Here is a 26,828-nt window from a genome sequence, read left to right on the forward strand (position 1 = left end):
AATGGTGATATTGTGTATGTGGAAAAAGTTTTAGATCTCTGAGTTCATCTCATATAAAATGGGAGCAAAACCAAAAGTGTTGTGTTTATATTTTTGTTGAGTGTATTTTCTTTGACACGCTCTATGATTACCCCTTGTATATTTAAGTGAATTTGCATCTTTATTGTAATTCCCAAATAACATTATTTTAGTTTTGGACAAATTTAGTGATAATTTATTAATATCAAACCATCTCTTTAACTTTATCATTCCAATATGTAAATCAGACAATAACTGCTGCAGATTTTCTCCTGAACAAAACAGGTTTGTATCATCTGCAAAAAGAACTGCCTTAAACAGATCCAAAACTTCACATAAATCATTAATGTATAGAATAAATCATTTTGGTTCCAACACAGAACCCTGAGGAAGCCCACAAATTATGTCCAGATACGAAGAGCAGCAATCCCCAAGTTCAACAAACTGTTTTCGGTTTTGTAAGTAATTTTTAATCCAGTTCAAAGCTACCCCTCTGATCCCATACAGTTCCATCTTTTGAAATATGTTGTGATCTATTGTACCAAAAGCCTTTCTCTCGATCTAAAAACTACAAAGATGTTCAAATGACCTGCAGTTCATGCAGGTAAATTGCACATACCATAACGTTTGGACGTTGATTATTGTATGAAGAAGTGGAGCTGGTTGAGGGACAAACTGATACAGAAAAAGCCACTGTTACGGAGGCAAATTGTATTAAGACACCCACAAACACAACAGAGAATCTTCAAAGGGTCACGCGCACGTCAATGTCATTACATGGCTACAGAGTTACAAAGTTGTAGAAGCATAAATCAGGCTTTAGGATTTTAAGGTACTACTCTGCAGCTGACTTAGAAAAAGAGTGGCTCGACCAAATGTAATCCTTTTAATGCACATAATGCCCGGCGCTTATTTAAGGTAGGCGTTTGTTTTTTCAGACAAAGTTTTGACCCCGCCATTAAATGAGGCAGGTCCCGATTCAAGGTTAGGCGCTTAATGAAGGAGATACACAAGCCTAATTGGTGCCAGAGATTCCACCGTGGATCATTTGGCGCCACCTGACTGTAACTAATTCATTACATACATATAACGGATTTTGTCAGTTTTCTACATACAGTGGATTTTGTCTGTATTATACATACAGCAGATTTCGATTTTAACTGACAAAATTTGCCGGTTCACCTGAATCCAGTGTATGCGAGTTTTACTGCATATAGTCACTGGTGGCATTCGCACTGTAAACGTCCGTTGATGACTGAACGTCTGGCTTTGTTGTTCTTTGTTTAGAAAAATTTGGGGGAAGCAATGCTGGTTAGACTAATAGTAAACAAGTGTCACTTCACTTTTGCTTACCAAAGACGCTCACAATGAATTTTATGTTGTAACACTGTTATTAATTTTGCCTGCTTATGGTGTTATATTGTTTTCTGTACCATGTGTTCAACATGTTATTAATAAAGTAAAAAAGAGACTCCTAAGGCAATACATCAGGAGTATACAAACTGACAAAGCTAACTGTTAAGACTGAGTCAAGCTTGATGAAACTGGTATATTAGAAACAAAGAAAAAACTTAGATGGCAATATTTCTTCATATACCATGGTACTATGACCACTTCCACAATTACAAAATAGGTTGCGACCTTTATTTTGTTGTCGTTTTGAACAGGTGGTGGATTAATCCCTCCTGATTTCAAGTGGTCTTGACTGAGGCCTCCTACAATTCCAACAGCAGACAAAACAAATGGATCTGAAGAACTTCAAAACAAAAAGTGAGTCATGCATGTTCTGTCATTGTGTTAAATGTTTTGATCGAACTTGTCCTTTTGACAGGACCACATGTTGTGCCGCCACCTTACTTCAGGACTGTGCTTGCACACACAGACCTGGCTGCAGGAACCCATTCTATGCAAAAGACAGATCACCCAAGAAAATTACATGTATTCCAAGTGCTCCACAACAGAACTACTCCTGCTCTGCTATTACCACACAATGAGTCAGTGAGTGTGCGCGTGTCTGTGTATATAAGGTGACTGTTGTGATGACTGTTAGGGGGCAGCTGGCACCGAGCGTTCTGCCAGAACACTGTGACTGAGGCTGTGGTAGGGCTCGGTCCAGGAGTCTGCAGCTTCCAGCTAATAGCTGTCAAATTATATGATGTATGTGACGTGTCATGAGCAAGAACAGCTCAGACCTGAGCTGCAGAAACCTGACATGTGCTTGCAAAACAGCAGAGGTGTTGGAGATGCAATGCTGATTGAGAAGAGACTAAACTTCAAATGAGAGAGTGGGTGCATTAGTGTACTACTCCAGACAAAGGTGAAAATAAATCAATGAATTAAAAAAAACAAAGTTAACCTGATGTTTTATGAGAAAGACATCATCTCTCGACTGGTGAAAAAAAAACCCTCTTTCCCCCTGATTAATAACTAAAAGTCTGATTAATAAACTAAAAAAAATCTACTATTTTGGATGGAAAAAGGGGGGAAAAGCACTTGAAAATGCTTTGCGTCCGTTCTGCACACATTCCCCCAAATGTAACTGTGTCAATTCCAGTTCTGGCCTCATGTTTACATCTAGCTACAGTAAAAATGTTGAGAATGCATGTTTATGTTTCCTGACGCCACCCCTTTATCCAGGTCCAACCCAAAAAGAAATGTCATGGTACTGAGGAGGGGGCATGGTTCAGCACTATTTGTAATGAGAACTATGCAGCTGTGGTACTTTGAAAACTTTGTATCGTACCGATATGGATTTTTTGAGGCCAATGCCGATAATGATATTTGGATGAAAAAAATGCCGATAATCGATAAATCGGCTGATTTGCCAATAGCCGATAAATCAGCCGATATTATTATTATTTTTTTTTTTTTAAATGAATAAAATGTTCTTTTTTGGACCCTTAACAAAAAAGGTATGAGCTAAAGCTGAAGCTCTGTCTTCATATTGATTAACTTTATAACAGAGAAGAATTTTCAAGTTCAAAAAATGCAATCAAGAATTAAACCTTTGTGAAATTAGCAAATACATATCCTTAAAAATAGTTGTGAAATACATCTGATCTTGTACCTCTTGTTGCTGCAACTTATATACAGGTTCAGGATAAGGATATAGATCCTTATAAACTTACTTGTATGCTTTTGTCAGCCGATCAGTGCAGTGTGACAGCGAACTACGGGGGCCGGTGATGAACACATTTAAGCAGGGGTGTAAGCAGCTCTCAGTTGAATGGAGTCAGAGCTTCATCTACTGGACAAACGGTGCAAGGACATTTTACATTGCCGACACAAACAATATTTCAGTAACTGTCCTGTTTATGAGAAATTATCCACGTTCTATCTGCAAAATTTCGGCCGATAGTGAGTACTGTGAAAAGGGCTTATATCGGCCAATAATATCGGCCGGCTGATATATCGGTCGGGCTCTACTTCGTATGCAACAATCTGTTTTTGGAGAGACAGAGAAGTCAGATACACCGCATCCTGGAAGACAAAGAGACATAGGCCAGGACCTAGAGACAAACTGGGCAGGTCTGCAGAGAGAGAGAGAGAGAGAGAGAGAGAGAGAGAGAGAGAGAGAGAGAAATGCAGAAGAGACTTTTTGGGACATTCTGGATTATTTTTAGGTTAATAATTAGTGATGTGTCTGAGAATTTTGTTGTCATCTCCATTTGAACACTGACAGTCTACTCAGTGCACTATTCTCACTTGGTTACACCATAGAAGTAGAGAGATGGAACGCCAACTCCTGATCTCGGGGTCTGAGGTTGTCCCGCGCATGCGCGAGAGGAGTTTGGGTTCTTCATTTCCGGTCTTTTGCTGTGCAGCCCGTACTTCATTCACAGGAATTCTCAACTCCAATATTCTGCTGGGAATCGACAATATCAAACATCACAAAATAAGGTTAAAGGTTTTGCTCAATTATTCTGAATATTTTACCAAGCCTTACATTTTGTAGCTGCCCTGATTATCACTCACAGAGTCACGCTCTTCTCAAAATAAAAAGTACTTCGTCGATGCTGCGCTGTTATTGCTGTGAAGGTCTGCAAAGAACCGGTTAGGTTGACAGATCAAGATATAACCCACATATCCCATACGTCTGGAATTATTCAGCTAAAATATATCTTATATAAAATATAGATCTTGCAGTCGATTAACAACAAGGGAAGTTTTAAAAGACAGTTAAAGTTAAAGTTAAGTTTATTCAGTCATCTAAGGGAAGAGGATCACGCCACCTTTTTATTTATTATTATTTTTAATGTGATTTTTGGTCCAAAAGACGAGCTTACATGGACCACAATGGAAATAAGCTTTTGTTTTATTGTGTCATCTGTGTATCATTGATATATTCACCTTTCTGTGTTTATATTGATTTTACAAAATTAACTCAATCAATTCTGTAAATACTGATGATTTTTGTTTTACTTTAAATACTATTTTATCTGAGGGAACAAGGCTGTCCATATTGCCAGACTTGAGAACAACTCGACTCAGCATCCAAGAGTCAGCTGGTGGTCTCCGGTCACCTGCGTCTTCCTGTCAATCTGGTAGAATGCCACCCGTGAGGCCTCGCAGTTGATCCCACATATCCTGGACATCTTCATGATGCAAGAACTAACAATGTGCACAGTTCTGAAACTACAAACCTTTCATGTCAATTTTGGGCTTTCTAGTGATTTTTCCACAGTTTTGGCAGCTTGATAGAAACTGAAGGCAGGTGTCAGGTACTTCATGATGCCTCTCATATTTTCTTTGATTTGTGTGGAGTGAAATGAATGATGCATATTTCACCGTATTGACTGTGTGATACCTCAGTGATATCGAAATAACTTAGAAAGAATTCCACCTACAAAGCTTCAACAATTAGTGTCCTCAGTTCCCAAACACTTATTGATTGTTGTTAGAAGGAAAGGTGAAAAAAAAGCTGGGACAGTGGTATGTTACCACTGTCCCAGCTTTTTTGAAACGTGTTGCAGGCATCCATTTCAAAATGAGCAAATATTTGCACAAAAACAATAAAGTTTATCAGCTTGAACATTAAATATCTTGTCTTTTTGGTGTATTCAGTTGAATATAGGTTGAAGAGGATTTGCAAATCATTGTATTCTGTTTTTATTTACATTTCACACAACTTCATTGGAACTGGGGTTGTACACACACACACACATACATATATATATACATATATATATATATACATATATATATACATATATATATATATATATATATATATATACATATATATATATATATATATATATACACATATATACACATACATATATACATATATATATATATATACATATATATATATATATATATACACATATATACACATACATATATACATATATATATATATATATATATATATATATATATACGTACATATATATATATATATACGTATATATATATATATATATATACGTATATATATACGTATATATATATATATATATATATATATATATATATATATATATATATATATATACATACATGTACACACAGGTATTGTTATTTACATTAATTATTAAGATCCTACTGTCTAAAGAACAATTTGTACATATTCAATGAAGCCTATCAACCAATCAATCATAAACAATATTTAGCGGAAGTTAGCTTTGAGTTAGCAGACGTTAGCATGCACACTGACGTCCGCAAAATGTCTTATAAGTTAGTCCAGAAGTATTACCAGGTTACGAAAACAGTGTTTTCAGTTTTAGAAGTGTTTATTTTTTGCTACCTTTAACATAATATATGACAAGGAGGTTATATTTACACACAAATGAAACATATGCATGCCATTTGTTTTGCTGGGAAGGGATACAGCACACTCGCACACCATTTGTGTTGCTGGGGGGCCACCGCACACCCGCACGCCGTTTGTGTTGCTCCAGGGGACATGCCACATGTGGGGCCATTTATGCAGCCAGCTCGAAAGTGGTCGCCTGCTCTCTACTATCATGCTGGCTACTCAAATGGCCCCACTTTTTCTAAGTGCCCCCTGAGTGGTGTTGAATGTTCGTGGGTGGCACCTGGACTCCAGCCAACTCCGGCCGAGAGTGGGTCGAATGAGCACTCACACGTCATTCAGCTAGGGTTCGACATGGCTGATGATTTTGTGCAGCACCTCGGCTGCGACACGATATGTCCGCCCTGTATACGACATACCGTGCGAATGCTGCAACACGATCAGACGGCAGTGCAACCTCATCTTGCCCGCCATGCGAATGGGTTTCCAGCGTGAGCAGCACGCGAATGTAGAGTGCATGTGCCGTGCCTGAATGGATGTGGTGACTGCTGTACGAGGCATTCGAGATGGCTCTGATTTTTTATGAGTGCCATTCGAATCCTGCTTTGTGCGCCATTTGGCCTCAATCATGTTATGTGTGAAGGGGCCATAAATAATGTTGAGTGCTGACTCGTTTATGATGACTGAAAGGGTTTCACAAAGCTAAAACCCTGAAATAAAAAGAGACATGACTGTCAATGTGTGACTGAAAAATGGTTACAGAATTTTCAGGTTGTTGTGATACTTCCTGACACCATTTATAACACCAAGTCTTCAGGAACAGAAAAAAGGGAAGAAATTGCTTCAACAATCATAACCTTACATACCACGTGGATGAATATGGACTAATAAGATATTCTTAATAGTCCTTTCGCCTTCATTTGTCATTTTTTATCCTAACAATATGCTTCATGGTTTGAATGTTTAATTAAAAATGGAATATTAGATCCTGGAGGCTAGTTGGTTTTGATCAGGCAGTCAGCTGATGCATGACTGAGCCCCAAATTACTCCCAGTACTCCCCCAACAGTGTGTGAATGTGACTGTAAGTCTCTGTGGATCAAAGAGTCTGCCAAATGCACAGAAGTAATGTACTTGGATCACTAGGCGGAATGTGGTTGAGCTACTGCCTTTGCAAAAATACACAAAACCCATCTACTCTGCAGGTACACAATAATTCTGAACATTCACAAAGATTCAGATTCAGATTCAATTTATTATTATACTCTTGGGTAAAATTAGTTTACAGTGACTGAGTCATCTCGGTTGGTAAACACAGAACAAGACAAAGCAACAACAGTGCTAAAAAGCTAAAAAAAAAAAACCACAAGGATGGCCCCAAAGTAGAATAAAAGCAAGATGAGTTAAAACATCAGTAGATAAAAAGTCTAAAAACGTATCATACTGAACCAAAAGGATAAAACTAAATAAATAAATAAAAATAAAAATGTGCTGTTCATAAAAATAAGGTAAAAAAGACTATACAAAAAATAAATACAAAAGTTATATTAAGTTTCTGTTACTTGTTTACAGCACTGATGGCTGCTGGTACAAAACTGTTTTTGTAGCGTTTAGTTTTACAAGCTGGTACCCTGAACCTCTGACCTGAGGGGAGCAATGAAACTCACTATGAAGAGGGTGGGAGTCGTCTCTCAAAATGGAACCAGCTATCCTCTGTACCTGTTTGATATACAGGGATTCTGGCTGAAGCTGAGACTCTCCAATCAGCCTGCTTGACCATTTCACAATTTGGTTTAGACAATTTTTGTTTTTGAGGGACATGCTTCCAAACCATGAAACAAGACAGAAGGATAAAACTGATTCTATAAAAGCACGATAAAACAGTTGGAAATAGGGTGAGGGCTATTCTTAAAATAAATAATCAACAAAAAATGCCTAATTAGGACCAAGGGGAAGGAGAAGATGATGAAGACCGTGTTGTTTAGGCTGAAGATGAAACCTGCATGGAAACTCAGTATGAATGACAGGCCAGTATTTCAAAGACACACACCGAAAGGTGTGATCAGAAAAGAGTGCCAACCTTACAAAGGCCCAACTAGACAAGAGACAAATACACGCTCCTCGTCCTGTAGGTAGCCGTCAGTGAACCGCAAATTCACTAATATACTCATCGCTGGCTATTCTGGATGTGGCATTAAAATACCAAGTACATATTGTGTCTCTCCTACGCATTTGTAACTGAGGTGCTTTCTGTTTCCCTATAAACATCATATTTTTGAAATGGGCATTTCAATAAAAGTATTTAAAATACTTTTATTGAAATGCCCATTTTTTTTTTACTGCTAGACAGTAAAAAAGCTTTATTATTTTTAAAGCCAGGGCTCTCCCTCAAGTCAGCAAACAGAGACAAGCTAACAGTGATTTTCATCAACATAAATCTAACATTACCTACATATTTTTCATTAGTTCAGTCTGCTATAATGTATTGTGGTTACCATCATGGTCTGCATAATTGTTTGCCATTTCTATAGAGTTTATCATTTTACATCGCAGTGGGCGTATTATAAGTATTGTGACTCTGGTCTGCCAATATGCCATAGAAAAGGAGGAGCCAAACAACATTTGTAGGGTTTTTTTTGTGTTAAGAACTGAGACACAGATTCATTCCAAGTTTACATAAGTGTGATGTCGTGTTGTGATGACTCGTTTTTAAGTGATAACTGTTTATTTTGATGCAGTCACAGTAAAAGCAGCAGCCCTGAGAATGTTTAGTGCACCTGTGGGCATGAGTCATAAACGCAGCCTGTTAAAATCAAAACAAAATGCTTATAAGTGTTGTATGTAACTGTGATATATATATATATATATATATATATATATATATATATATATATATATATTTGTGTTTGTGTCATCATGTTGCCTGTGAAAAACAATGTCACGGAGACATTCCATGTACAAAGCAGCAATAAAACAACTGACATGCAGGTTAAAATGGCTGCTGCGTTGTTTCACATCATGGACAAAGCCACAATTAACAGCTGAGTTGTGCACAGTCTGCTGTGCACACACATCCAGATCCAAATTCCCACAGACTCTCTCAAAGTAAAATAAAAATTTTACTTTCATTGAAAGCTCCAACGAAAGGAACACAAAGCAAAAGAGAAAAAATGAACATGTGCACCCAGATTTCTAAATAATAAGTCCCCAACATCAAAGAAGCCCCCACATATGCCTTGTGAGCACGCATGGACACAATTGTCAGCCAACTGATTAAAGGTCCACTAGTCCTCACACAGACTGACAGTCGGAGAACATTTTCAAGGTCCACTAGTCCTCAGGTACAGATGGCTGGCCAAAGAATGTCCAGGTCCACTTGCCTTCAGGTTCTGATCACGTGCATAATGTCTGTTTGCAACTCTGTCTTCAGCTCGACTTCTGTCACGATTGTGGCACATTAGATAGAGAGTCCATTATCTCCTGAAAATAGCGTCTTCTCAGTTTTTCCAATATGAGACATACATCTGCGTGTTCAGGCAGTCTGAAAAAATAGTGTGGTGGAGACAGTCCACGTCCACCATGTACACAGCTTCAGTAAACCAGCATCCTATGACACAAACGTCACGTCACCACAATTAGGTTCCAAAATCTGACAAACTCTGAAAAGTTAACAATTTCGGGGTGAAGTGTGTCACCTCCTGTCTGTAAATCCTCTGTAAATCCCTGTAAATCACTTTTGAATGAAAGCTGAGAAGCTTCGTTTTCAGACGGAGCAGGTTCATTTCTGTCAGTCATCGGGATGTTTCTGCTCCTTCCAATATGTACGTCACACGCCGAAAAATGCTGAGAATTGCTGAGTGAGACGTCTTCCAGAAATGCACCTGCTAACGCTCAGGGTGAGGAATAAAATACATCAGCGACCACTAATTATTAGCACATGTGTGCGGAGAGACTTATAATCATGAGTACTTTTATGTTGCCTTGCTAATTGGGGCATTAAAAAACATGCGACATGTCCTTTAAAGTAAGAACTTAGAAAAAAAATTCACCCCGTACAGTTGTCATGGAGGAGGAAACTATCTATAGAGGCCAAAACCGTATTTCTGTACCAGGCTGTAAACATGTTTATTTCTGCTCTAAAGTTGTACGTTTTAAAATTGGGCTTCTATGGGAATGTCCTCTGTTTTGGAGCCAGCCTCAAGTGACCAGTCAAGGAACTGCACTTCCTGGTTGGGGTCAAAATGTAAGCTCAAATGCTGCTGCTTGAGTTTGTGCCGATCTATAGATAGAGCATTCGATTTCTGCTTCCACACAGTGGCGGTTCTACACTGAATTACTCCCCGGGTGAGACCCCCTCCGGGCGAGACCCCCCCCCCCAAAAAAATGGACAAAATTTTGCACAAACAGCCATTTTTTTCTTATTTTATTATTACTTTAATTATTTTAGAAGTGCCCCTGAAATTGCAATTGAAATTGACATCAAAAGACTGCAAGCTACAATATAATTGCAAATTTGAATAAACATGCCCTCACATTCTAAATGTCTGTTATTAGATGCTATATTAATCTGTCTTTTAGGGAGGAATGATTAGCTCTTTTATTAAGGTGCATATTTGTCTCAACATTTAGCTAAATATTTAGCTTGATGTTTGTAAAACCACCTAAAACATTTCTGCACTTTTAAAGGTGAAAAGTGGTCAAACTATTTTCTTATTTATTTATATCTTGTTGTGTGTTGGGGGGTGTGGCTGGAGGTTTTGGTGTTGTTTTCTTTTCTTTGCTCCTCAGGTGGCATGGAAGCTGATTTGTCTGTGGAAAAAAGGTGCTGGCTGAAGAATCCTCACCCTCGTCAATATCATGTGAGGCACCTGGGACTGGTGCTCACGTGCAGCCCAACGACTTTCAGCTGTAGTGGATAATTGGATGGCGTTCTGCTTTTAAGGCATGTGTGAATCAAGCAGAACTGCCGGGAACTCGACCTTGTGATGTTCGTTTGTGAGACGCTGAGGACCACACCTGGGTTTGACACATTAAGCCTGTGAAGCAAGGAAGGGTGAGGACACATGCTGTCAGCACACAGTAAAGGTAATTAACTGTTGGACTAATTGTAGATAGTAACTTGATGTTTTGCTACATAGTATACGTGAAATTGTGATGAGAATGGTGTGGCTTGCTTCTCACTGCTGTGGCGTGCAGGATAAGTGATCCTCCACTTATTGTGAGAAGCTGCTCATGTGCATAAAGATAAAAAGTACAGACCTTGATGTGTTGCTGATAGCATGTGTTTTGTGAAAGAAATTGCTATAACTGCTAACGTACCTCACATCTTCTGTGCTTCAACAGAGAGTCAGTTTGTCATGTCCACCTGGGGGGTGTCTGTTTGATGGTAGTGAGTCCAGGAGCACCGGACGTCTCTCCCCATGAACACTGGAGAGCGTGCCAGCAGTCACTCCTCTTGAAGGACATTGGGTTGGGTTTTTTTTGTATAATTTATTTAGGCACAGGTGAAAAATAAATTGTTTTTTTGTTGAAGGAACCACTTTCTGGTTATTTTTAGTGCTGGGTCCTGTCTGACGCAGGTTCGCTCCTCAATCTGCGTCGACACATAACAGAAGTTCCCGGCCATTCCATAATGGACCCAGCGGCAGAGGCGGTTCCTTTTGCCGAGAAAGTCCAAGAACACTTGGAGAAAATATGGGAGCAATTACAGCATCTCGCAAATCAAATGAAACAAACAGACACCCGTGTTACGGAGCTTGCAGCGCAAGTCGTTCCGCTTCCTGCTGTGTCAGCTGTGGCATCAGCGATACCGGGGCAGATAACTCTGTCACCCAGGGATTCGGTGTTCGAACCGATTATCTGTCATCCGGAGCCTTATGCGGGAGATGTCTAGGCTTGTGCTTCGTTTTTGATGCAATGTTCTCTGGTTTTTGCTCAGCGACCGGCTTCCTTCTCTTCTGATGGGAGCCGTGTTTCATATGTGACAAATTTGCTCCGAGGTGATGCCTTAGCTTGGGTCACAGCGTTGTGGAGTAACGACTCGCCATTGTTAGGGTCCTTTAAGGGTTTCTCCCGGGAGTTCCGACTGGTTTTTGATCATCCGGTGAAAACGAATACCGTTGCTCAACGGTTACTGAATCTTAGGCAGGGGAGGCGGAGTGCGGCGGAGTATTCCGTGGACTTTCGGATTTTTTTCTGCCCGGTCAGGTTGGAATGCCGCAGCTTTGCGGGGCGTGTTTGTGGACGGGTTAAATGAGTCATTAAAGGACGAGCTGGCGGTCCGTGACGAACCAACCGATTTAGATGAGATAATATCATTGGTAATTCGTCAGGATGATCGGATGAGGGAGCGTGGAAGCGAGAGAGGACGCCCATCAGAGCGGGGTTTTTCGTCTCGGGGCTTTCCCCGACACAGGTCTGGGTCGCCTCTTCTTCACCCCACTGAGGCTCCCCCGACGGGACCTCTGGCTCCTCCTGTCGACGAGCCCATGCAGCTCGGTCGAGCAGAGATTTCTGTATTGCCCCGACTATTAGACGTCAAAAAGAATAATGGTGACGTGACTCCAAGTGTTCTGGGACCGGCAATATAATACACATATATACAAAAAAGAAAGAAAAAAAAAAAAAAACCCAGCACGGGTAATTGGTTTTTTTTTCTTCTTCTCTTTTTTTTTTTTTTTTTTTGGTTGGTGATTTGTAGGTTTGTCTGGAGGGGGAGGAGTGGCTGTTCGGCGGTTGGATGTCCGCCTGGACTCTTGTCCTTATTGCTTTTTTATGTGTTTTTAGGTATTTTCTGTTTGGGCTTGTTGGGTCGTTTTCTTTTGTTGTTTTTTATTTCTCTACATTCCTAACCCCGGCCTCACTTGCCCCAAGACAGTTTGTCTTGTGGGTGGTGGGGTGGTGCAGGTTGGTCACTGAGTATTCTCAGAAGACCTCTGCACCTGGGGGGGGGGGGTGTTAGAGGCGTTTTTTTTTTTGTTTTGGTTAGGGCCCGGTTTCACTCCAGCCTCGGCGTGCCTTTGTACCGTTTGTCATTGGTGTTGCCGGGGTATGGTGCTGCGGGGACTTACCTCAGTCGGAGGGGTGGCCCGATCTGTTGCCGTTTGCCATTTCGGTGGTTCCACCCCTCCCGAGGGGCTGGGGTATGGTCGAGATGAGGCACCGGACGTTTTTCCGGTTCTCCGCTGCGCCTTGGGGTTGGAGCCGGGCTAGTTTTTTCCTGTTCCCTTCTCCAGCTTAGTATTGCGAGCGGTTCGCTGCTATTGAGCCGCCGAAGGGCTCTGGGTGGGACCTAGGGTCTTTCGGGGTGCCGGGGAGGGTAACGGGGTTTAGAGTCATTTTACCATCCCCCGGGGTTGTTTTTGGTAGTCCTCCGGGGGTTGATTTTTGCTTTTGTTTTGTTTCCTTCCGGGTTCCGCCTCCGGGGTTGATGGGACGGTCCTCTGGGGGGGAATTGGCTTGGGGCTAACTGGCCGAGTGTGCCTGGGTCTGGGGTTCCGGGGTTGTGGGGGGGGCGCCTCCTGGGGTTGATGGTACGGTCCCCTGGGGGGGCGCCGTTTTACTCTATGTACACCTGGGGACCTGTGTGGGATCTTGGTTCTGGCTGTTCCTCCTGGAACAGGCGATGAAGGCCTTCTGGGGGGGGTTGGTCTTTGCAGGTCATTCTGGGAGGGTTGTTTGTTATTTTTCTTTCGTGTATTTCTGTTTATATTGTGTTTGTGGGACTATGTTGGGTTTTGGTGTTTGGGATGATTTTTTTTTCTTCCCGGGGTTTGATGGGATGGTCCCCTGGGGAGGTTGTTGGGTGGGTTTTGTGTTTTTTTTTGTGTGTTGGATTGTTGGGGTTTGTTTTGGGGCTTTTGTTGACTCCAGCCGGCCTTCCAGCTGCGGTGCCTGTCCTGTTGTCTGTGGTGGACCTCGGGAGCGTGGTGCTGTCTGCTTCCTGGTATGGACCCCGGAGAGAGGTGCTGTTCTCGGTCCTGGTCTGGTCGGTCGCCGGGGGGCTTCCCGTTGATGGGGGGGTACTGTTGTGTGTTGGGGGGTGTGGCTGGAGGTTTTGGTGTTGTTTTCTTTTCTTTGCTCCTCAGGTGGCATGGAAGCTGATTTGTCTGTGGAAAAAAGGTGCTGGCTGAAGAATCCTCACCCTCGTCAATATCATGTGAGGCACCTGGGACTGGTGCTCACGTGCAGCCCTAAAGACTTTCAGCTGTAGCGGATAATTGGATGGCGTTCTGCTTTTAAGGCATGTGTGAATCAAGCAGAACTGCCGGGAACTCGACCTTGTGATGTTCGTTTGTGAGACGCTGAGGACCGCACCTGGGTTTGACACATTAAGCCTGTGAAGCAAGGAAGGGTGAGGACACATGCTGTCAGCACACAGTAAAGGTAATTAACTGTTGGACTAATTGTAGATAGTAACTTGATGTTTTGCTACATAGTATACGTGAAATTGTGATGAGAATGGTGTGGCTTGCTTCTCACTGCTGTGGCGTGCAGGATAAGTGATCCTCCACTTATTGTGAGAAGCTGCTCATGTGCATAAAGACAAAAAGTACAGACCTTGATGTGTTGCTGATAGCATGTGTTTTGTGAAAGAAATTGCTATAACTGCTAACGTACCTCACATCTTCTGTGCTTCAACAGAGAGTCAGTTTGTCGTGTCCACCTGGGGGGTGTCTGTTTGATGGTAGTGAGTCCAGGAGCACCGGACTTCTCTCCCCATGAACACTGGAGAGCGTGCCAGCAGTCACTCCTCTTGAAGGACATTGGGTTGGAGTTTTTTTGTATAATTTATTTAGGCACAGGTGAAAAATAAATTGTTTTTTTGTTGAAGGAACCGCTTTCTGGTTATTTTTAGTGCTGGGTCCTGTCTGACGCAGGTTCGCTCCTCAATCTGCGTCGACACATAACATATCTGTTGTCAACCATAAGTCATATTGACTATGGTGTAGCACCGAAAGGATAATCTTATTTGACTGTGTGGACCAATCTTTGATTTACGTCCTCTGTGACATTTCTGACATATGAAGACAGACGCCTGTTGTAGATGCCACTGATTCTGCAGTGCTGACTTTCCTTCTGGCCCTGGTTTCATTGTTACAGTTTCTGATGTCTGCCCTTCCATTTCTGAGTCCTTGTGATATTTGTTCCTGAATCTTTTTTGTTTTGTTTTTATGTGGTGAGGGTTAACAAAAAATTAGATTAAGTACATATATGTTGTAATTTGTTCAAGTGTACACTGCATCACGCAGGCACACAAAAAACAAGGTCAGATTCAAGTCACTTCAGCTAGTAATGTGAACGCAGCTCAGTTTCTAAACCCTTAGTAATCAGGCTCTCCTTCTGCAAACTTTTTTTTAAATGAGTGGGCAGTTTGTCCTCTCTGGTGAAATTTGAACCTGTTCTTACACTCTGTCTATTCACTTTCAAATGCCTGTTCTGGGCGCAGAGTTCTGGTTCTGTGTTGCGTCCTAAGTTGACTTTGCCACCGGACAGCAGGATCCTGTTGAGCTTCCGCTCAACAGTGGAGAAACAGGAGCATCGCAGGATGATCCGTCCGGAGTCAAAGCGGAGCAGAGCGCAACGGAGCAGACCGCAGCGGAGCAGACCGCCTGTACCAGGGGACAACGCAGGAGACAACCGCCAAACCTTTTACACTGGTTCTGTTCTGTGCAGCTCAGCAAGCAGGAGTGCCTACAGCTGCAGCAGAGAGGGGGCACCAATTTGCTAATTCCCCACACAGTGATATGATCACTGCTTTGCGGCGCAGGTGATTTTTTTTTTTTTTTAAGTGTTTGTGCTGCCCCCTGTGTGTCATGATAAAATGCACCCCGGGCAGCTGCCCGTTTCACCCGCATCAAAAACCGCGTCTGCTTCCACATGATACCAGTGCCCCAGCATTGTGCTAGGGCTCACTTTACAACCATGCATATATTAAAAGCGAAGTGGCATCTGTGTACGTGCGTGCATGCGTGTAACTTCGATCACGGAGAAACTGGGGAGAGCTGACATTTGCCGTTTGGTATACTTATGTATTTTGGGTGAAGTATGAATGCCGCCAAAATCAAAGATAATAGGATTAATATTTTTGGAGAAATTATGAATATTAGGTAACAACAGCGAACAATGGACGTTAATATCACCATTAATCAGTCCCTGGTAACCAGACAAGCTCTGAACAAAGGAAATATCTCACCCTCGCCAGTTGTAAAACATGACATCAACGAAATGTGCCAAATAATAAATACGATTCACAAAACTTTCTCATTTTAATTTCCTGCACGTTCAGTTAAAATCATTTTAAAAACTTTGCATAATTTGTTACCAGCCTGGAAAAATGTCAGCTACCTATTTTATAAACGCTAACCCGTGGATCCCCACGGGCATTGCGCTAGTTATGCATAAGGGTGAATGGACGACCACAGTTCTACTCGCTATTTACCCAGCGTGGGCTTTACCCAAGAAAGAAACAACTGTGTGCTGGAACTACAACTGACACCTGTGTTGTGTTGTGTTTTTTTTTGTTTGTTTTTTTGCACTGGATACAAAACAGTCAAATATTTGGATTATCAAAACACTTATTTTCAATAAAAAAGGAAAAAAGAAAAAAGAAAGCAATGAAATTGCTGAAACTTGGCTTGGTATGTGGAAACATCTTGGTTTTTAGTACACATATTATCAGTTTGCAATAGTGAATCACTCAGTGACCAAGAAAAGATGTAGATGTGCTGGATGCATGTAGCACTAATGTGTCATCACAAGTCTACTCACTAATCTCCAGCTGCCTCTGAATGCGTCCCTTGCAGCGTTCCCGGTAGTCCGACTGGGTGGTGTTGTACTCTGACATCACCTCCACAAACTTGCGTGACAGTGTGGAGTGCTGCAGAGACAACAAGGTGTAAAACAAGGGTAAAACCAAAACTTCCTCAAAGCATGCACAAGACACATAAGAGACTTAAATATTAAGGGCCTGTCACACCTTGATGAATTAGCCTGTGTATGCCTGCCATATTAAAAATGCTGTCACACGCTGGTATGTCTAATAAATTAAGACAGTTGTCACACCTTGACGATTAACCAGTGTATGTCGACAGCCCTGTTTCCAAACAGTGGTTCGGGCCGGTACTGCACAGGTGGTGAGGGCCAGAAACAGAGTAATTTAACATTATTTTATTTTGTATTTTCATTTTTATCTTGGTGGACCATTTTCATTGTGTACAGAATGCTGATGAGTCGACTGGCTGTGGTAAACGCTGCCGTGAATGAATGGACTGCTGTCTCTTTAAATGGTTAAAGCGCCGAGCGGCTGCTTCCTGGTCTGATCAGGTCCGATCAGGTCTGCTGATCGGACCTGATCAGGTCATCACAGGCCTGAATAATGTAACGCTGTGATGATTTATAGTTTTAAAGCGCCAGTCGACTACAATCAGGTGTGATCAGACCTGAATGAAGTGCTGTGTGATCTGTTGTTGTCATCTGTTGGTGTGGTGATCACCAACAGCAACGGCGCTTTAAAGAGATACAGCGCATTAATCAGTTAATCAAGTTTAAATCATCGCAGCGCTTCTGTGTGTTCAGAGCATGACACCGGTATGAGAAACGCACCTGGAGCAGAAAACCTACAGAAGGACTTGCTTTAAAACGTTACAGTTCCAAGAATTTTCAGAGGTCATTTTCAAAAACCGGGAGCTTTATATGGATTCATGTCCATCTGTGATGGTGAATTGGACTGAAATGAACAGGACAGATTTACTCTGAGTGTGAATGAAACAGTCGATCTGCATGAGGACTGCAGCTTTCAGTGGCCAGCATTAATGGACATATTTATGAGTAAATTACAAGAAACGTCTGTCAACAATCATATAACTTACCTACAACTTATGTCCAGCATGTGCGGGACTTATCAGTCACATGCTGACATTCGCTGAAAATTTTCAGCATGCCTAAAATTTTTTGAGGAGCTCAGCTTATTAGGACGTACATCAGCGAGCGTCAGCGTGTTTCAACTTGCTCTTAACTTATAAAAAACTTACCCTTAACCTATTGGACTTATGCCAGCGTTTTTAAAGACAACCCCTGGCAAAAATTATGGAATCACCGGCCTCAGAGGATGTTCATTCAGTTGTTTAATTTTGTAGAAAAAAAGCAGATCATAGACATGACACAAAACTAAAGTCATTTCAAATGGCAACTTTCTGGCTTTAAGAAACACTATAAGAAATCAAGAAAAAAAGATTGTGGCAGTCAGTAACGGTTACTTTTTTAGACCAAGCAGAGGAAAAAAATATGGAATCACCGGCCTCGGAGGATGTTCATTCAGTTGTTTAATTTTGTAGAAAAAAAGCAGATCACAGACATGACACAAAACTAAAGTCATTTCAAATGGCAACTTTCTGGCTTTAAGAAACACTATAAGAATCAAGAAAAAAAGATTGTGGCAAGTCAGTACGGTACTTTTTTAGACCAAGCAGAGGAAAAAAAATATGGAATCACTCAATTCTGAGGAAAAAAATTATGGAATCACCCTGTAAATTTTCATCCCCCAAATTAACACCTGCATCAAATCAGATCTGCTCATTGACATTGACCCTATGTGTTTTTTGCAAGGAATGTTTTTGCAGTTTTTGCTCTATGGCAAGATGCATTATCATCTTGAAAAATGATTTCATCATCCCAACATCCTTTCAATTGTCCAAGATATCAACATAAACTTGGCATTTATTGATGATGTAATGACAGCCATCTCCCCAGTGCCTTTACTGACATGCAGCCCATATCATCAATGACTGTAGAAATTTACATGTTCTCTTCAGGCGGTCATCTTTATAAATCTCATTGGAAAGGCACCAAACAAAAGTTCCAGCATCATCACCTTGCCCAATGCAGATTCGAGAGTCATCACTGAATATGACTTTCATCCAGTCATCCACAGTCCACAATTGCTTTTCTTAGCCCATTGTAACCTTGTTTTTTTTTTTCTGTTTAGGTGTTAATGATGCCCTGTCATTTAGAGCTTTTTCTGTATGTAAATCCCATTTCCTTAGGCGGTTTCTTACAGTTTCGGTCACAGACTTGACTCAGTTTCCTCCCATTCGTTCCTCATTGTTTTGTTGTACATTTTTTTTATTTTTGAGACATATTGCTTAATTTTCTGTCTTGACGCTTTGATGTCTTCCTTGGTCTACCAGTATGTTTTGCCTTTAACAACCGTCCCATGTTGTTTGGTATTTGGTCCCAGAGTTTAGACACAGCTGACTGTGAACAACCAACTTCTTTTGCAACACTGCATGATGATTTCTCTCTTTTAAGAGTTTGATATCCTCTCCTTTGTTTCAATTGACATCTCTCGTGGTTGAGCCATGATTCTGTCAGTCCACTTGGTGCAACAGCTCTCCAGGTGTGTTCACTCCTTTTAGATGCAGACTAATGAGCAGATCTGATATATGCAGGTGTTAGTTTTGGGGGATGAAAATTTACAGGGTGATTCCATAATTTTTTCCTCAGAATTGAGGTGATTCCATATTTTTTTCCTCTGCTTGGTCTAAAAAAGTAACCGTTACTGACTGCCACAATCTTTTTTCTTGATTTCTTATAGTGTTTCTTAAAGCCAGAAAAGTTGCCATTTGAAATGACTTTAGTTTTGTGTCATGTCTGTGATCTGCTTTTTTTCTACAAAATTAAACAACTGAATGAATATCCTCCGAGGCTGGTGATTCCATAATTTTTGCCAGGGGTTGTACAATTGGCATACGCTGACTAAATTGTCATGGTGTGGCAGGGCCTTTAAAGGAGCCACCGGTGAGCAGGTCCAAACAGATGGACATCTGAAACTATACCTGCGTCTTGCGTATCCTCAGGTCAGCTGATGACCTGTTCTGTCCTTCTTCCTGTTCAATGGTGTGCTGGATACCTGCAGAGACACATGAAAAACATGTATTATGGTGTCTCTAAATTACAAAGAATTATTCTGCATAAATCTATGTCAAATATGTAAGGTGCAGGTGTGACTGAGTGCCTTCTAGTGTTTTTTTGTTTTTGTTTTTTTTCCTGGATTCAACTCTATCTGGATTTAATAGAAAATGTGATAGCACCTACTCCAAAATGAGGCCCAAGATTACGGCTACAAGTTTCATAAAATAACTGTACTTTATTAGTAAAAAACAGATGCAAACAAAAAAAAACAAAAATTGAAAATCATTCTATCTGGATCCACCCTAACATTTAAAGGGAAGTATTTCAAGTAGGGTCAATCTTTTAATTAAATTTTACTGAAGCAGAACAGGTAGCTTAATGGGATAAGGAGTTGGGCTACATCATCTACAGTGTCTCTACCCACCCAGCTGCAAATGGGTACTGGCCTTGGCCGGGGAAGTAATCTATGATGGACTTGTAGATTCTTATCGGGTTCATACTATAGTATCCAGGGATAAGCACCAGCACCAACTGGAGTCATGGCTTATACAGGGCGTATTTAATATTCATTGTATGAAAACTGATGTATTGTAGTGCTTCTATTAAAGATCCAAGACTTCAGGGTCCTGGTGCTTCCTGTGTATATTGTGTATGGTTGTGAAAGGTTGATGCTACCCAGTGACCTAAGGCAAGGACCAGATGGCTTTGTTACTAGGTCTGAGTGGTTACTACAGGAGACTCAGATGAGGAGTATCACTTACATCGTGAAGGAGTATCAGCGACAACACCTTTAAGAAAAGTGCTTGAAGAAAAGGGGACACCCTCATTTCACCGGGCTGCAGAAGATAAATGATTACTTTTGAGAGGTCGGGATGGATTGGTTGTCTGCCTGGGTGGGTGCCATCCAGGGCCTGAGGCAGTGGAGGCAGCACCAGTACATGCTCCCAGACTTGACTTGTGTCTATTCGGATCTATTTTGGGCAGTTCTTTAAAAACTAAAAAACACTTCATTTTTTCCACATTATGTTACAGCTTAATTCCAAAATGGAGTAAATTCATTTTTCCTGCCGCTGAAAAACATCCCCATAGCATGATGATGCCACCACCATGCTTCACTCCAGGGATGGTGTCTGGTTTCCTCTAAACATGACACCTGACATTCACATCAGAGTTCAATCTTTGTCTCATCAGACCAGAGAATTTTGTTTCTCATGGTCTGAGAGTCGTTCAGGTGCCTTTTGTCAAACTCCAGGTGGGCTGCCATGTGCCTTTTACTGAAGCCCCTTTCACACCGGGCCTGCGTAGAGTTGCATTGTGTTGCGTATCTATTACGCAGCAATGGCTGCATATGTTGCATGCAGGGGGGAAGCTTTGAGCCACCAATTCTTCTTCTGTGGTTTTGAAGCTTCACTGCCAGCAAAGTTCAGCAGAGTCCAATGGGATGAATAAATAAAATGCAGGTATATACTGATAAAAAACCTAAAAGGATTTTTTTGCCGGACTGGCGTAGGGTAGCATACAATTGTGGAGTGATGGTATACAGTAGCGCAGTGTTACATAGACTTGCATACAGTAGCAGATTAGAGTCCAGACCCTTATGGAGTGGCTTCTGTCTGGCCACTCTACCATACAGGCCTGATTGGTGGATTGCTGCAGAGATGGCTGTCCTTCTGGAACATTCTCCTCTCTCCACAGAGGAATGCTGGAGCTCTGACAAAGTGACCATCAGATTCTTGGTCACCTCCCAAACTAAGGCCCTTCTCCTTAAATCGCTCAGTTTAGACTGGCGGCCAGCTCTAGGAAGAATCGTGGTGGATCCAAACTTTTTCCATGTTCCTGTACCCTTCTCCAGATTTGTGCCTCGAGACAATCCTGTCTCTGAGGTCTACAGACAGTTCCTTTGACTTCATGCTTGACATGCACTGTCAATTGTGGGACCTTATAGACAGGTGTGTGTCTTTCCAAATCATGTCCAATCACCTGAATTTACCCAGGTGGACTCCAATTAAACTGCAGAAACATCTCAAGGATGATCAGTGGAAACAGGATGCACCTGAGCTCAGTTTTGAGCTTCATGACAAAGGCTATGAATACTTATGTACACGTGATTTCTTAGTTGTTTTTATTTTTTAATAAATTTGTAAAAAAAAAAAGAAAAAAAAAAAAGAAAAAACTTTTTTCACATTATCATTATGAGATATTGTGTGTAGCCATTTGAGGAAAAAAATGAATTTCATCCATTTTAGAATAAGGTTGTAACATAACAAAATGTGGAAAAAGTGAAGCGCTGTGAATACTTTCCAGATGCACCGTAAATTCACACCATGAGCTTGTTGAATTTGCTATTTCACCGAATCAGGTTTTTCTCCAGGCAGGCTGTTGTCTGCATGAATACCATAAATACGCATGAAGGAACATTTGGCACGCTTCAGAAAGAGCCTGAACCCCAGGTGATTGGAAAAAGCAAAGCATATACTGTATGTAAGCAGGGGAAAAAGCAGCTGTGCTAACCTGCACAAGCAAACAGTAATTAACCTACTGACACCAACATATGAATTGTGGGTTTTTGAGGAAATTCACTGACTGAATGCCTTCAGTGGTTTGGAACTGCAAAGTGAAAGCTAAATGCTGTGGTTCCTTCTTCAGGAAGTCTCCCTGAGAAGGAGATGAGGTCACTTTATGACCAAACAGATGTGCACAAATTGAAACAATCACACAGCAGGCACACAATGTTACACAAAGGTATCCTGTGGCAACAGCTGATGTGAAGTGGACTGACACAGTTCAAGGCCTGTGATGCTCAGCTTGTTCTGCCTGATTGAACTTGTGGCAAGTGTGCAACTGTATTCATGTATGTGCACACAATTGTATATATGTGTGTGTGTGTGTGTGTAAGCTGTGTTCCACTTTCCTGGATCAAATTGTATACATTTTCACTTTAACACCTGAGTCCAGCGGGAGAGGCTCAGGGCCTAATTCATATGTTTTCTCTTAAATGATCACACTTAAGAGAATGGCGAACAGAATAAAAAAGTGAATAGAACACAGATTCATTCATGCACAAGTACTAATTAATCAGAATTGCTCCTAAATCAGATTTGCATTTTAAAACTACACAGGAAATGCAATAATCCTCCTACAATATGTCAGGTCACATGTGGGAACATGTGTAAGCAAAAGCAGTTACTCAAAAATCTAAAAAAAAAAAAAAAACTTTTTCCCATTGTCATTATGGGGTACTGTGTGTAGAATTTGGGGGGAAATTAATTTTATCTATTTTGGAATAAGGCTGAAACATAAAATGTGGAATAAGTGAAACGCTGATGAATACTTTCTCAATGCACTGTAGATATCCCAATTAACATCAAGCAAAGGGCCAAAATTTGATCTTGTGCTACCATGAGCACCTGTAATGAAAACCTTGTAACTTCCAATGAAATCACTCAAATCAAAAATCAGCTGTCAAGAAGGTCAACTCAAGTGTTTTGTTGACACACACACACACATATATATATATATGCTTTTTACATGTAGGATGTTTCCTCCCATGTACAAGATCACATTTTTGTGTATGTTGCATTTTTAATGTTGCCAATAAAAGCCATTTCTGAATGTTATACACAGTAATTTTCAGTTACATCCTAGCTGGACAAAATGAAGGACTGCACTCACTCTTTAGTTTGGAGCGTACTTTGTTGGCCAGCTTCTTGATGTCTGCCATAAGATCCTCGAGCTCAGCCTTTGTTTCTGAGGAAAGAAGAGCAGAACAGAGAGGGGACTCGTGGGTTTGTGTGAAACCAAAGGAATGACTTTGTTTGTCTCAGCAGTGACAAACAATTCATCAGCACAACAGCTAGCTGTTTTGGTTGTACTGTGGTAGTCAGCGGGCTCAGCTCACATCTGCATGGTAGACACAGACACACAAAGTTTGAACTCCATATACCACTACATATGAAATATTCAGTGGTGCGTCACTAAATCTTTGTCTGATATTAACAAGGCTGAGGGTTATGTTCCTAAAGCCCCGGTCACATGGCACACGGCAATAGCTGAATGAAGAAAAAAAGTCACAAAGTCACAAATAGCTGAGAAAATCCTGCACTTTTCCCATCACCAAAAAGCCTGTGAATCAAGAGCGCAAAATTGTTAGTTTCAAAACTGAAACTAACAAAAGAAAAACGAAGCAAACATCGACCTCGACGCTTTAAACAAAATCAAAACAAAACATTTATGATTTACATGACTGACAGTGGGTACGAGACCGAGCGCAGCCAGCCGTGTGCTCATGTCCCCCATAGCCCACTGCGGTATTGTATCACTTCCTGTTCCGGAGCATAGCAGTGTTTTGCTGTATCTGTTAGCTGTTTATTCTGCATAGTTAGATTGACCAAGATAACTAGATAATTTATTTCACAGTGTAATCTTCACATGCCTTAACGAAAGCACCCTCTCTGCTGAATCACCTCTAAATTATCTTCACAATCTTCACTTTGCGTGTTTTTAGGAATCCGCTAGTTTAGCGCAGCTATTAGCTTTTAGCCGGTTTATCATGGCGGCTTCTCCTGTCTCTCCTGCACTTTTCTGCCCTGGGTGTGAAATGTTTAGTTATTCCTCGGCCTCCTTTAGCAGTAACGGTACTTGTAATAAGTGTAGCTTGTTCGTAGCTTTGGAGGCCAGGCTGGGCGAATTGGAGACTCGGTTCCGCACCTTGGAAAATCCTACAGCCAGCCAGGCCCCTGTAGTTGGTGCGGACCAAGGTAGCTTAGCCGCCGTTAGCTGTCCCCCAGCAGATCCCGAGCAGCCGGGAAAGCAGGCCGGTTGGGTGACTGTGAGGAAGAAGCATAGTTCTAAACAGAAGCCCCCTGTACACCACCAACCCGTTCACATCTCTAACCGTTTTTCCCCACTCGGCGACACACCCGTCGAGGATCAAACTATGGTTACTGGCAACTCTGTTTTGAGAAATGTGAAGTTAGTGACACCAGCAACCATAGTCAAATGTCTTCCGGGGGCCAGAGCAGGCGACATTGAAGGAAATTTGAAACTGCTCGCTAAGACTAAGCGTAAATTTGGTAAGATTGTAATTCACGTCGGCAGTAATGACACCCGGTTACGCCAATCGGAGGTCACTAAAATTAATACTGAATCGGTGTGTAACTTTGCAAAAACAATGTCGGACTCTGTAGTTTTCTCTGGGCCCCTCCCCAATCAGACCGGGAGTGACATGTTTAGCCGCATGTTCTCCTTGAATTGCTAGCTGTCTGAGTGGTGTCCAAAAAATGAGGTGGGCTTCATAGATAATTGGCAAAGCTTCTGGGGAAAACCTGGTCTTGTTAGGAGAGACGGCATCCATCCCACTTTGGATGGAGCAGCTCTCATCTCTAGAAATCTGGCCAATATTATTAAACCCTCCAAATCGTGATTATCCAAGGTTGGGACCAGGAAGCAGAGTTATAGTCTTACTCACCTCTCTGCAGCTTCTCTCCCCCTGCCATTCCCCCAATACCCCATCCCCGTAGAGACGGTGCCTGCTCCCAGACCACCAATAACCAGCAAAAATCTATTTAAGCATAAAAATTCAAAAAGAAAAAATAATATAGCACCTTCAACTGCACCACAGACTAAAACAGTTAAATGTGGTCTATTAATCATTAGGTCTCTCTCTTCTAAGTCCCTGTTAGTAAATTATATAATAATTGATCAACATATTGATTTATTCTGCCTTACAGAAACCTGGTTACAGCAGGATGAATATGTTAGTTTAAATGAGTCAACACCCCCGAGTCACACTAACTGTCAAAATGTTCGAAGCATGGGTCGAGGAGGAGGAGTAGCAGCAATCTTCCACTCCAGCTTATTAATTAATCATAGACCCAGACAGAGCTTTAATTCATTTGAAAGCTTGACTCTTAGTCTTGTCCATCCAAATTGGAAGTCTCAAAAAACAGTTTTATTTGTTATTATCTATCGTCCACCTGGTCATTACTGTGAGTTTCTTTGTGATTTTTCAGACCTTTTGTCATGGAAAGCCGCGCAGAGACTTCGTGCGTAAAGACCGATTCGCTTTGGAAGCGAGACAATGGAACACCTCCATTTCAGCGTGTCAGAGGACATGTTTGGACATGTCCAGCTCTCCACAATTTCTCTGATACTTACTGGACTGGTAAGCATTGAAAGCCGAGATAGGCATGTCCAAACTTGTCCTCTGACACGTCGAAACGGCGGTGTTCTTTGTCTCGCTTCCAAAGCAAATCGGTCTTTACGCGCGAAGCCTCCGTGCGGCTTTCCATGACAAAATCTCTTGTTAAAAGTGAAATCTGCCGGAAAATGGCTGATGTCCAGCTCTTGTGATAACCAGAGAAAGAGCACACGACGGTCTCATATCCACAGAGCCATCCGTTTAGAAATGGTCCGGTGGCTTGTGCCGCATCATCACAGCTCGGAGCGCGGCGTGCCAAGCATCCTTAAAGGGGTCCTTAAAGCTGTAGTAACAGTCGTTATTCTCTGTGAAGCCTGTAAAATTTTCACCGAAAGCCAGATAAATTTTTCGAATGGTTTCCAGGTGCCTGTCTCTAACAGCTTCTGAAAAAATTCTGATGGAAAAAAGTCCTTTTCATTCCGCCATTTCCAGACAATGAAAATCCGACGAGGGGGCGGGACCACTCCTTCCCAAGGCGTGCTCACAGGCGAATGACGTAACTGACAGGCGTGGAAAAACACGCATGCGCACGACGGTTCAAGCATGTCTGACGTAAAAACATATGAATGAAATCCATATAGTTTTTGAAAAAATAAAAAGGACCGTTACTTTATTGACAGACCTCGTATAGTGGGTGATTTTAACATCCACATAGATGCTGAGAATGACAGCCTCAACACTGCATTTAATCTATTATTAGAGTCAGTTGGCTTTGCTCAAAATGTAAAGGAGCCCAACCACCACCTTAACCGCACTTTAGATCTTGTTCTGACATATGGCATAGAAATTGAAGACTTAACAGTATTCCCTGAAAACCCCTTTTTGTCTGATCATTTCTTAATAACATTTACATTTACTTTAATGGACTACCCAGCAGTGGGGAATAAGTTTCATTACAGTAGAAGTCTTTCTGAAAGCGCTGTAACTAGGTTTAAGGATA

General features: G+C 41.5%; 1 protein-coding gene across 2 annotated transcripts in view; it reads right to left on the reverse strand.

The window, feature by feature from the left end:
* Positions 1-26,828, reverse strand: part of stx1a (syntaxin 1A (brain)) — a 436,006-nt gene that overhangs the window by 60,886 nt on the left and 348,292 nt on the right. For both annotated transcript variants that reach the window (XM_034168312.1, XM_034168313.1), the window contains 3 exons: positions 23,362-23,436; positions 19,614-19,687; positions 16,549-16,657 (listed from right to left, as the gene is read on the reverse strand). In XM_034168312.1, coding sequence (XP_034024203.1) covers positions 16,549-16,657; positions 19,614-19,687; positions 23,362-23,436 — 258 coding nt within the window. The remainder of the gene's footprint in view (positions 1-16,548; positions 16,658-19,613; positions 19,688-23,361; positions 23,437-26,828) is intronic.

The sequence above is a fragment of the Thalassophryne amazonica genome, chromosome 4 (genome assembly GCF_902500255.1).
Source record: "Thalassophryne amazonica chromosome 4, fThaAma1.1, whole genome shotgun sequence".
In the NCBI taxonomy this organism is placed as follows: Eukaryota; Metazoa; Chordata; class Actinopteri; order Batrachoidiformes; family Batrachoididae; genus Thalassophryne; species Thalassophryne amazonica.